Source organism: Chrysemys picta, chromosome 1 (assembly GCF_011386835.1).
Source record: "Chrysemys picta bellii isolate R12L10 chromosome 1, ASM1138683v2, whole genome shotgun sequence".
Classification (NCBI taxonomy): Eukaryota; Metazoa; Chordata; order Testudines; family Emydidae; genus Chrysemys; species Chrysemys picta.
In genome coordinates this window covers 346,683,285-346,696,164 of record NC_088791.1, presented here as the reverse complement: position 1 = coordinate 346,696,164, position 12,880 = coordinate 346,683,285, and the positions used below count along the sequence as shown (strand labels likewise).

The following is a 12,880-nucleotide window of genomic DNA, read 5'->3' as shown; positions in this document are numbered from 1 at the left end:
AAACCAGCCAGACTAAGGGAACTTCGGTCTCACCCCACTGGCTAACCGCAAGTCTCTCAAGCAATCTCCTTAGACACTCCAGTTTCCCAGTATAACCACCAGTGCCACTCGTACGGGGACAAATGGTTATGAAAACCAGTACCCAAGTAACAGAAAAAGGTTCTCCTGATCCCAAAGGACCAAGCCCCAGACCCAGGTCAATATACAAATCAGATCTTACCCACAAATCACGCTGTTGCCAATCCTTTAGATCTAAAATCTAAAGGTTTATTTATAAAAGGAAAAAGATAGAGATGAGAGTTAGAATTGGTTAAATGGAATCAATTACATACTGTAATGGCAAAGTTCTTGGTTCAGGCTTGCAGCAGTGATGGAATAAACTGCAGGTTCAAATCAAGTCTCTGGAATACATCCCCAGCTGGGATGGGTCCTCAGTCCTCTGTTCAAAGCTTCATCTTGTAGCAAAGTTCCTCCAGAGGTATGAAGCAGGATTGAAGACAAGATGGAGATGAGGCATCAGCCTTATATAGTCTTTTCCAGGTGTAAGAACACCTCTTTGTTCTTACTGTGGAAAATTACAGCAAAATGGAGTCTGGAGTCACATGGGCAAGTCCCTGAATACTTTGCTGAGTTACAAGGCGTATCTGCCTTCTCTCAATGGGTCCATTGTATAGCTGATGGTCCTTAATGGGCCATCAAGCAGGCTAGGCAGAGCTAATCTCAGCTTGTCTGGGATGTCACCCAGAAGCATAGCATAAGTTTGCCATACAGACAGTATAAAGCCAATATTCATAACTTCAACTACAAAACTGGTACACACATATAGACAGCATAATCATAACCAGTAAACCATAACCTTGTCCTAGACACCCCATTTAACCCCCTTTATACAAGATTTGGGTGCCACTACAGGACCTTGGTTGCAACAATGATCTATACGGTCCCAGTTTATGTCAATAACGTCACACCCTGGCACTCCAGCCGGGCCGGACTGTACCCGATTACGTGGTGCTATTGGCTTTTAGGCACATGCTGAGACCTCCTGAGGGGCCCCCTCAGGAGTAGAGCCCTGCTGTCCGGGTGAGAAGGGCCAGCCACGCACTGCACCTCACATCCCAGACAGAGTCCTTCTCCCAGAGGTGTGGGCCGGCCTGGGCTTCGCTCCTTGGTTCCTTCGGCAAATCGCCTGTCCAGACGCAGTGACACACGTTGTGCCAGGTTCGGACAAGCCATGCCTCCCTCCTCCTGGATCCGCGGAGTCTTCCATCCGAAAAGGGTTTCTGCTTCCAGGGGAAACGCTCACTGATTAAACAAAGCCCCTGACCCAGCCGTGGACTCCACTGGATAAAAGCCACAGGGCTGCGAGGTGGAAGGAAGTGTGGTCTAGTGGTTAGAACAGGTCATGGGGACTTGAGTCTCCTTGGTCCCATTCCCCGTCCTGGTGACCTTGGCTGACTCCCCTGACCTTTCTGTGCCGATCAGGCCACGTGGTGCGAGGTCACCGAGCCACGTGGCACTCAGGGGCAGTGTGATTGGCCTTGCAGGATTACCAAAGGATGCTGGATCTGATGAGGGACATTATTCTGGCCACGGATCTCGCTCACCATTTGCGGATCTTCAAGGACCTGCAGAAGATGGCGGAAGGTAAAGGCCCGCGGGGCGCTGGCAGCACTGGCGAGAGTGGAGGGCATTTGCTCCATGAAACCGGCCACTAGCAAACGCTCCTGGATCCCGGCACCGGGAGTCTGGAGTCCGTCCCTGGGAGGGCGGCCAGCAGCCATCTGAGGGCTCCCGTGTGATTTACAGCTAGAACAGGAAAACGTCTCGGGCTCTGGGCTTAGAACCAGCAGCGGATCCCAGTGGTCCTCCGCTTCGCTTTGAGGGTGGAAGTTGAAATCGGCAGGTTGTAATGCTCCTGTGCGACCACTGGGGGGCAGTACCACTCCTCAGCTCCACTGTGCCAGGGCACCGCTGGCCTGACTGAGCCCCCGGGCGGGGTGCAAAGGCCCCCGAATGCCGGGGGATGCTGACTCCAGCTGCACCTTGTCCCTGTCGGGCAGGCACCTGGGAGCGGCTCCTGGAGTCCTCCGGCCCGGCAGTGGGCCCAACCCAGGGGAATCCAGAGTAATCCAGGGAAATCCAACCCATCAGCCTCAAAGGCTCCTAACTCCCCCTGACGCCGAGAAGAGTTAGGCACCTAGCCCCCTTGGAGGATCTGGGCGTGAGCGGTTTGGCAGAGCTTTTCCATCTCTGCGCGCGCCGGGCTCCAGCCGGCTGGCGCTGGAAAGGGGTCGCCGGCCCCGGGGCTGGGACCACGGGAGCGCGGCGCAAGATCTAACCCGCTGGCGTCCGGCGACTCAGCGCTCGGCCCTCTTCTCCCCCTGCCTAGTGGGCTACGACCCGGAGAACAGGCAACACCACAGCCTGCTGCTCTGCCTGCTCATGACCTCCTGCGACCTCTCGGACCAGACCAAGGGCTGGAAAACCACCCGGAAGATCGCGGTGAGTACCAGCGGGGCCAGCCTGGCCCCTCCCCCTCCGCCTAGGGGGGGCTCAAGCCCCTTCCACTGGGGCAGTGCCCCCAGTCACACTCGAATGTGGTACCCAGGGGTCCAGCGCCCCCTGGAGGAGTAAAGGGGGGAGGCTGCTGTGCTCATTGGTACGAGCTGCCACCTACAACTGGGGTGCAGCCGAATCTCTGTGCTAATATCACACATTAGGTCCATCTGCTCCAGTACATCTCCCCCTCGGTGGCCAGCACTTAGCGCCAGAGAGATGGGCAAAGCAAGTCCCACCGTTACCCTAGCCAGCTGCGCAGTGCTCCCCATGGAGAGCGCTCCTTCCCACTCCCAGCAGGCACTCATCCTCTGCTCTGAGCATGGGAGTGCTCAGCCAGATCGCTGTCCTGCCTTATCAGTGGGCAGAGCATTAGCAGGCCTTTGACGGATGCAGGAAGCTTCCTGCAGCAGTGAGTTCCACAGGTCAAACCTGCCTTGCGTAAGGAAAGGTCTCCTTTAGCTTGCTCAGCCCCTTGCTCTGAGTGCGCTGGCCCGGTGAGGCGAGCTACACAGCAGAGCCTCGTCCCTTCCGAGCCCTGCAGACCCTCCTCACGTCCCTTCGAATCGTTAGAGCCGTATCTGTTAAAACGCCAGCAATGCCAGTGAGATTGAGAGCCCCGCGTCTCACAGGAGGTGCCCAGCACTGTGTGGGCAGACGAGTCTCTCTCTAAGCAGAGCCGGGGATACGGGAGCTAGCATGGAGCGATTCTGATCCGTGGCCTTTCCTTCACAGGAGCTGATCTACAAGGAGTTCTTCTCCCAGGGAGATCTGGTACGTGACTAAATCCCCCTGTGTCGGGCTTGTTCCCAGGCCACCCTGTGCTGCGGGCCAGGGGCTGCATTTCCAGCGAGAGGGCGCGGAGGTTGGCTCTCACGCCAGGGTGTCTGATGCCCGTGTTTCAGGCGGACGGTGGCGTGGCCAAAGATTCTCCCCCTCACCCCCCCAGATTGGGTTCAGCTCCGCTGTGGCTCTTCAGGCCACTTTAAAAAGCCCAGCGCTGCTCTCCACCGTGAATCACCTGCCAGCCTCTCACTCTGACGCCCCCAGGAGGCACCAGACACGGGCCAGGTGGAGGCAGAGCCAGACCTTCGGCTGGCCCTCTGCACCCTCCATCCATGGGGCTGTGTGCTCCCAGAGGAGACTAAACCAGCCCCAGGCTGGCTCAGGGTGATGCGGGCCGGGGATTGCTGGCTAGGAGGCAGGAGGGAGCCGGGCCGGGAGGCTTGAAGCCAGGGACTGCGGGGATCACCGCCCCTTTGCCTGTTCTCTGCAGGAGAAAGCCATGGGCAACCGCCCCATGGAGATGATGGACCGGGAGAAGGCCTACATCCCCGAGCTGCAGATCAGCTTCATGGAGCACATCGCCATGCCCATCTACAAGTGAGTTCCCCGCCGTATGCACCCACACAGACACACACACACATACACACACACATATACACACACACACACACACATGCCCATCTACAAGTGAGTTCCCCGCCATATGCACCCACACAGACACACACACAAACATACACACACACATATACACACACACACACATGCCCATCTACAAGTGAGTTCCCCGCCATATGCACCCACACAGACACACACACAAACATACACATACACACATGCCCATCTACAAGTGAGTTCCCCGCCGTATGCACCCACCCACCCACCCACACACACATACACACACACATATACACACACACATGCCCATCTACAAGTGAGTTCCCCGCCATATGCACCCACACAGACACACACACAAACATACACATACACACATGCCCATCTACAAGTGAGTTCCCCGCCATATGCACCCACACACACATGCCCATTTACAAGTGAGTTCCCCGCCATATGCACCCACACACACACAAACACACCCATCTACAAGTGAGTTCCCCGCCGTATGCACCCACACCCACACATACACCCACACACACATGCCCATCTACAAGTGAGTCCCAGGGGCGGCTGCCTGGGGTGGGGGGCAGGGCTCAGCGCAGGAACAGCGCCCACACAGGCAGCCGCTGCATGGAGCTCAGCAACGCCGCACGCACACACACCACACACACACACAGAGCCTTCTTTCACACACACACACAGAGCCTTCTTTCACGCACACAGCCCTGACACACACACACACACACACACACAGAGCCCTGGGCACCAGATCCACTTTAACACCCCCCCCTCCATACACACACTCTCTCACACACACTCTCACACCGTGCCTGGGCACCAGATCCTCTTTAACCACACACACACACACACACACCCCTACACACACACCACCCTGTGCATCAGATCCTGTTTAACCAACACCTCCCCCCCTCCCGCCCCACACACAGCCCTGGGCATTGGATTCTCTTTAATCACACGCACGCCCGGGCCATCAGCTCCTGTTTAACCCTAAGGGAGGACACGCTGCGATCCCTGGTACCCTCCATTGGCAGGGGCTGCTCAGCTCCAGGGCAGACGGAGCCTGGCGCAAGCCTCGCTGGGCACTGTCTGGCGGGTGGTGTGTGTCCCCCCCGGAACTGGGACCTCATCAGTGCGCCCCGCCCTAAGATAATCTCCAGCTGGAAGAGAAGAGCAGCGAGTTCAGGCCTCCAGCGGTTGCCTAGAAGGGCCTCCCATGGTCAGCTGCAGGCAGAACCAGCGAGAGTTGGTCTCCTGGTGCCTAAAAGGGCCAGGAGCAGGCAGAGGCCAATCAGGACTCAGCAGGCTAGATAAAAAGGGCTGGCTGGTGCTATTAGTGACCAGATCTGGGTGAAGCCGGAGTAGGAAGGCTGGCTGGCTCTCCCTGCCCAGGTATCTGCCCTGGCCAGGGCCCTAACCCTGCCGGCGTTTGCCTCCTGTGTCTGTTATGGACTGTAACACCCAGGTGGCTGTTTCGAGTTCATTGCCCATTTGTTTTCTCCGCTCCGGCCAGCCCTTGGCAGGGTGCGTGGAGCGTGGCAGGCCCCCGATTCCCGCTCGCGGCCCCTGGGCGATGGCTCTCCACCCCTCCTGCTGACAGGCGTTCTCCTTGTCCCCCAGGCTGCTCCAGGACCTGTTCCCGAGAGCCGCCGAGCTGTACGAGAGGGTGGCCAGCAACCGGGAGCAGTGGACCAAAGTGTCTCACAAATTCACCATCCGGGGCCTCCCCAGCAACAACTCGCTGGACTTCCTGGACGAGGAGTACGACCTGCAGGGGATGGACAGGGAGAGCGCCAAGATGAACGGCTGCCTGGACACGGAGGGGCACATGGAGACGGTGGCGCAATGAGGTTCTCCTCACTGCGACAGGGGGGCGGGGAGGGGAGTGACGGAGCGACAAACCCAGCGACTCTTTGTCCCTTTTCTCCTGGAGCCAAAGGAAAGAGGGAGCCGGTTTGGAGAAATCCTTATTTGTCCAGTGCGTTCTCTACAGCCCCGGTCCCCCCCCCCCCCCAGGCCGTGCCTAGCTCCGCGGGTGGGACAGTGGCTCTGATTCACACCTGTTCGGGACACTCACCCACCTGCTTTTGTGGATGCCGGGGTGGGGGGCATTATTCCTTGGACTCCTTTTGCTGTACACTGAAATGAACCCTGCTTCCCCGCTCCCCTTCTGTACGGGTACCGGCGCTGTTCGGTGCTGCAGGGCTTGGTGTCTAGGCTAGGAACGGAAGGGGGTTCGCCAGGGCCGGGGAGAGCACAGCTGCCCTTGCGTCCCAGACCAGGATCTCGTGCCTCACGCCCTCCTGAGAGCCGAACTTCACAGCCTATCGACATGGAGGACTTTCGCCGCTGGCTGCTTCGGGGTGGGGGGAGAGGTCTGCAAACCCTGGCTATTGAACGGGGGAGTTCCCTGGCCCGTGAGGCTGGGATAGGGGAGAGCTGTGCCGGCGGGCGGGGACGGAGAGGAGAGGGGGCCAGTTGCAGAGGAGAGCGGAAATGTTCCCGAGGTGGCAGAGACGAATGGCCGGGGAGAAACCACGTGTGGCTCGTCCTCGTGAACGTACCCGCGGGCGCAGAGCAGTAGGGCCGGCGGAAGCGGGTCTTTGCTCCGGGGATGTCTGGCTGAGAGCACAATGCGTTTTTCTGACCTCCAGGCAGTCGGGCGTGACGGGTCCCGTACTCCCAAGCACAGGTTCACGGCGGCTCTCCTCCCAACGACAGCCTCCCTGCTCTCGGATCCAGAGCCAGCCGCCTGCTGTCACGCCCAGGAGGCCTGCCCCTGAGTGCTGCGGGAGGGCAGGGGAAGGGTGGTTAGATCCAGAGAGGAGCCCAAAGCCATCCCACGGGGAGACCTGTCCTGAGAGGACACTGCAGGGGAGGAGAGAGACTGGAGTCGGCAGGCCCTGATCCATGCATGTGCTGAGCAGGAACACCAGTGCATGAGCACTGCCAGCTTGTGAACTCAGACGGGGCCAGAGCCACACCCGGTGTAAGCAGACGCACGTCCATTGACGTCAACCCAGAGCGTTTTCCCCCTCGCCCACATCTTGGCCCATCGCTGCCTTTGTAATTGAAACCTGCCCTTTTGAGATGAGCCCTTCGGATGCTTTAGCAGAGACGGTCCCGGTACCCAAGTGTGCCCTGCAAATACCCAGCCGAGCCAGCAGCCGCCCACGCAGACGCACCCCGGCTGCCCTCGACAGGGTGCGGCCGGTTCCAGAAGGGCTCTGCCCAGCGATGTCTCCCTGAGCAGTTGTGTTCCCTGAGCAATGGTGCAGAGCCAGAGAGCGATGAGCCAGCTAGCACACTGCACTCTTCACCAGATGCACGGGCCACCTGCACCTTGTCTAGCCGGGCCAGCGCGGAGAATATTTAGAGGCCTAGATTGGACATAGAACCCAGAGGGCATGTGTCACACATGCCATCTGAAATGTGCTGGGGGCAGCGTTTTCTACGGACGCTGGTGGGGTTTTAAGCCTCCTTCAGGCCTTTTTATTAACACGCTCGCCAGTCTCTTTTCGGCTGCACCCGCTGGGCTAGTGGTTTAGGTCTAAGTGACTTGGGGGATGGTGGGAATGCAGCAGAGAGAGAAACGCGTCAGCTAGCGAGCGTACAGCTCCCAGGTATCGCAATCACAGACCCTAACCTGGCACTTTCCCCGTTATATGCCTTGAATTCAGATTGAATCCTCGAGCTCCATAAGGTCTAGGGCCCATGAGCGGCAGAGCTGCAGCAAAGCATTCAGCTCATCGTCAGGAAAGCAGGAAATACAGACATTCTCCCCTAGGCCAGTACTGCGGTGGTGTGGCCAGCGCGTCCCAGCTGCCCGTGGACTCTGAGGGACAAATCGTCATCTGGCAGACGGCCTCACTGCTGAGCAAATGATTGTCACCGGGGGGAGGCTGTCCCAGCCTTCAGGGAAACAGATGGGACAGAGCCCTGTCTCCTGCACGGCCTGGTTCCACTGGTCCCATGTTCTCACTCAAGAGGACATTTGGTGCTGAAGCACTTGCAGGTTTCGTTTGCTACTGATCAGAGGACAGGCCTGCTTGTGGAGTCCGTGTGGGCCTTTAAATCCTTTCCCACGTCATCTTCCCCTGCCAATCGCAGCAGTCACTAGTGTAGAGAGCCCCGGGGCTGTTCCTCCTTCTTAGGAAAAGACCTAACGGCCTGGGCTGGAGTCCTGGCCCCACTGAAATCGGTGGGATTGTGCCCTTGACTTCAGTAGGGCCAGGATTTCGCCCCGGCTGTTCCCCCCGGGATACGCTCTGCGGAGAGGCCAGTCTGCTGCTTTCTCACTTGTCTTCTGCACGCTCAGCTTGAGTCTTTCTCACAAGGGGCGTCTGCATGGGAACAGGGTCTTGGATCTCTGAGGCCAGGTGCCTCTTGGTCTCCCAGCTGAAGGCATAAACGGCTCCGTGCGGTGATGACATAATTGCCACCACTAGCGGTGCTCGAGGGCCATCAGCAGAGGGTGAGGAACTCAGGGTACGTCTATACTTACCTCCGGGTTCGGTGGTAAGCAATCAATCTTCTGGCATCGATTTATCGCGTGTTGTCTAGACGCGATAAATCGATCCCGGAAGTGCTCGCCATCGACACCGGTACTCCTGCTCTGCGAGAGGAGTATGCGGAGTCGACGGGGGAGCCTGCCTGCCGCGTGTGGACCCGCGGTAAGTACCTTGTAGTTCGAACTAAGGTACTTCGACTTCAGCTACGTTATTCACGTAACTGAAGTTGCGTATCTTAGTTCGAACTGGGGGGTTAGTGTGGACCAGCCCTTAGATGGGAACCAAGAAGCAGGAGCAGAAGGACGGTGGTTGAGGTGAGGTGGATTTGATGGACGGATGGGACTGTCTCTAATCCCTGTATGAGAGATGGCCCTAAGATAAACACCCTACGCTGAAGAGCTCCAAACTTTAGGGAAGTTTAGAGCCAGATCTGGGCTTATGGGTTGGCCCCATTGAGTTGAAACAGACCAGAACCCCGATCCAAGGTCTCCCTCAGCTCTGCCCTTTCCAGCCTAGGCCCCTGTGTGCTAACTGCTGCCCTTCTCCACGCAGTCCCTCCAGACAAAGAGAGCTACAGGAGAGCACCATCGAGAGGGAGAAGAGTCTCCAAAGAGAATGTGGCCAGGTGGCATCAGCTGCTCGTGTCTTTTCTTGTAGCAAGTCCAGAGAACCCAGGCTCTTCCCCCAATAATGATACTGCAAAACATGGAGGGAGGCTAGTGTGGCCCAGGGGTCCCCAGCATTGCAAACGGCATTGATCCAAATGAATCAACGGTGGCTGTTCCTAGGGGTTGAAATTCACCCGGTGCAGAGTGCTGGTGTAATACCAACAGGATCGAACCTGGGGCCTCTGGAGTTTAGTGCATGAGACTCTCCCGCACGAGCTAGAAGCAACCTGGCTCTTGGTGAAGGTTGTAGAGCAGACGCATTAATCGCCAAGGGGTCTCGGTGCCACTAGAGGGGCCAGAACACCACACCCAGGAGGTGTGTGGGTTACACTGGCTCAAGCCCACTGCACGAAGTCCCAGCAAAACCCTTTTTCGGAGGTACAAGCAGGCCAGAGGGGTGTATTACAAAGCGGGTCCCTTCGCTTTGCTGAAATCGCGAGCCTGGCAAACCTCAACCAAAGCCATCCGACACCGACGGGGCTGCCGGAGTCTTTGCTGTGGGGGGCCGGCTGGGGGGTGGAGTTACGTAAATGTTTTGTGGCAAGGGACGATGCCCCTGCCCAGAAAAGAGGCATGCTCACTGCTGAGCGGCTCAAGAGTGTTGAGTGCCTGCGTTACGTGGGAGGTCACAGTGGTCCCATCTGGCTTTAAAACCTATGGCCGAGGAGCGGTAGGCGCTGCCGTGTGTGTTTAATCTAAGACTGTTGGAATTTGCAGTGCTGTAAAATGGGGGCAAGCCCAAGCAGAAGCACATCGGGCCTGGAAACAGCCCTGCCGGTAAACACAGCGGCTGGGGCTTACGGTCCTGGAGATCAGGTTTCCATCCCAGAGCAGCGCTCAGCATGGGGAGAAAAAAGGAGCTGGTGTTTAGAGCAGCAGATTGCATCCTAAAGGAGGATGCTATTCCTGGCTTCGCCACTGACTCACCGCGCGGCCTCAGGCAAATCACTTAATCTCGCCCCGTGCCTCGGTTTCCCCATCCGTGACTCCCTTATCTCACAGGAGCTGCTCTGAGGCTGGAACCATTATTCAGGCTTTGAGAGCCTCAAACGGAAAGGGCTACCAAAGTGCATCAGTGTGATCAGCAGCTGGACTGTTTAACTGGGGAGGAAGGGCAGGGTTGTCCGGATCCTGTGCGTGGCTGAGCACTGGAGTGTGTAAATGTAGGAACATCTGGTCTTCAGTGACATGCAGTACACACGGGTGTCATCCCTACCCGCTCTGCACAGCAACCAGCGACCAGACATTGGCCCGTGCTGTGGGTATGAATTCCTTGTGGATTTGGGCTACATACAGGTTTTCCTCGGGGTCTTTTTTTAATTGTATGTTTCTTTGAATATCTGTCGTGTGTGCTGATGTATGTGGGGAACAGCGGGAGACTCTGAAGACAAGGATGCTAACCGAAAACATGTATTCATTTGCCTTACCTATTCAGAGTTGCCTTTAGAAAGATGCTTTGTATAAAATACTCTGTAGGACCTTGTGTCGTTACTAAACGTGAATGTTGGCTGATAGCTTTGTATAGGAGTACGTCTAGTTCTTTCTACCACAATCCCTCTTAGAACAACTGTAAGTATTTGCAGAGGGGAAGATAGCAGAGAAATTGGAAAAAAATAAATTAAAAAACCCCTAAAGGCAAAAAAAAAAAACCCCAACCCTGAAAACAAAGCTTGCTCTGATTGTTACGCTCCATTCGATTGTATCTGGCAGTGCTTGTGATTAATTTCTATCCACCCCATTGTATTATAGCCATTGTTCGGGAATGGGATATTATTTATCGACGCTCCATCTTCCGCTGCGTGAAGAACAAAGTTGATGGTGTATGTAAACTCGCGGCAACGTGGCTTTATTGATGGTTTCTAAGGGTCTGACTTGTCCATTGGTGGCACGCTGGAAAAGCGGGCGGGGGGGAATCAATGGGTGAAATCTATCCCTTGTTTCTCCACTGGAGATGTGTAAGAAAAAACAGAGGGTGAAATTCACCCCTGTGTAAGGCCTGTGCATATCTAGGCACTGGGACTCAGAGGGTACATAGAACATGTGCTAGTCTGATTTCACCCTTAGAGAACGCCACCACTGCTAGCCTACATGCGTACATAAGCGTGTTTTCCCCCCAGCCCGGCCCTTTTCTAGTTGAACTCTTTCCTGCAAATGAAGCAAGAGCTGTCAGCAAACCCACGCAAGGTGCCCCCATCCTTCTGCTCATTTGCAAGCACAAAAGAGCGAAGGGTGTGGGGGCGTCACAGACGCCAACATCCTCAGCCCGCTGCCTAGATGCCACCGGATTCCCCTGGCGCTGTATAAAAGCGGAGACAACAATCCAAACCAAAATGTGAAGTGGCTGTTTCAAAGTTGTGGCCCGTGTTTTGCGCCCTGGCTGGTGTTAATGTTGCTGTGTATGTGTGTGTGATTCATTTTCTCTCTTGCCCTTGTACATAGCCACCTGTAGATAGTGTAAAGCCCGGCCGGTTTGTAGGGGTTCTCTTACCTAGTGTGTGTGTGTGCGGGTGTGAAATATTTTCCAGCTTTTCTGTCTTCTTCTTACATTGGTTGTTCTGGGGTTTCATTTTTTTCTCCCTTAAATAGTTGTGAAGGGGAAAAAATGGGGAATTTTTTTTCCTAATAAATTTCATACGCCGATCTCCAGCATCTGCTTTTTATTCTACGTCGGGACCAGGCGGCCTTTGCTGGGTGTGCCGATCGCAAGGCACATGGCTTGCTGTTTTATTGTATCAGGTCTCAGCTAAACAGGAGCTGGCCTGTTTCAGTTCTGGGGGGAGGCTTCCAAGGAACAGCCGGAAGTGGTGTTGGTGATACAATAGGTGGGGCTCTTCCCTCTCAGTCAGTAGACCTGAGTGATAGTGGTGTTAGGGGCTAGCTGCCCAGAGGTTTCGAAAAGTCCACCCCATGGCTTCCCTGATGTCGCCAAGGCAGTTTAAGGAATAGTGTTTGGAGTCTCTCATGTTACTTGGTAATGGAAATGCTGACAGAGTCTGTGTCTCCTAGACTCATAACCTTTAAGGCCAGAAGGGACCATCATGATCATCTAGTCTGACCTCGAACCTCACCCACCCACTCCTGTAATAGACCCTTAGCCTCTGGCTGAGTTACTGACGACCTCAAATCATGATTTAAAGACTCCAAGTTACAGAGAATCCACCATTTCCTCTAGTTTAAACCTGCAAGTGACCCGTGCCCCACACCGCAGATGAAGGCAAAACCCAGCCAGGGTCTCTGCCAATCTGACCAGGGAGAAAATTCCCTCCTGTCCCCAGATATGGGGATCAGTTAGACCCTGAGCATGTGGGGGAGACCCACCAGCCAGACCCCTGGGAGAGAATTCTCTGTCGTAACTCAGAGCCCTCCTCAGCTAGTATTACAGCCCATTAGAAGTTTAGCGACCAGTGTGATTGGACAAGGTTCGTCTAGGGCCTGGCATGGCTGAAAACCAGGTCAATGCTACAGACAGTTCTGGGCTGGGGTACGTGTGCGTCACTGTCCTCGACAGATGAAACCAGCGCTGCTCAACTAGGTGTCATAGATCCTATGCTATCTTTAGCAAAAGGAGATTTTTCCTTTCTGCCACGTGGTAGGCCCCTGGCCTTTCAGAGTAGGACGCTCTGAGTTCTAGCCCTGCTCTCGCTGTGGGGCGAAATCGCCCGCTGGAGCAGTAGCTCACGGCCTCTGAAGGTACTGGCCCCTCGGAGAGTAACCCTGACAGGAATGGCG

At 56.0% G+C, this 12,880-nt stretch overlaps 1 protein-coding gene across 4 annotated transcripts in view; it reads left to right on the top strand.

Moving 5' to 3' along the window:
• The window catches only part of PDE2A (phosphodiesterase 2A), a 373,783-nt gene extending 363,118 nt beyond the window's left edge, over positions 1 to 10,665 (top strand). For all 4 annotated transcript variants that reach the window (XM_065596463.1, XM_065596471.1, XM_005292199.5 and 1 more), the window contains 5 exons: positions 1,545 to 1,644; positions 2,390 to 2,502; positions 3,292 to 3,330; positions 3,833 to 3,939; positions 5,593 to 10,665. In XM_065596463.1, coding sequence (XP_065452535.1) covers positions 1,545 to 1,644; positions 2,390 to 2,502; positions 3,292 to 3,330; positions 3,833 to 3,939; positions 5,593 to 5,821 — 588 coding nt within the window. In that variant the 3' untranslated portion in view covers positions 5,822 to 10,665. The remainder of the gene's footprint in view (positions 1 to 1,544; positions 1,645 to 2,389; positions 2,503 to 3,291; positions 3,331 to 3,832; positions 3,940 to 5,592) is intronic.
• Positions 10,666 to 12,880: the final 2,215 nt, after the last annotated feature.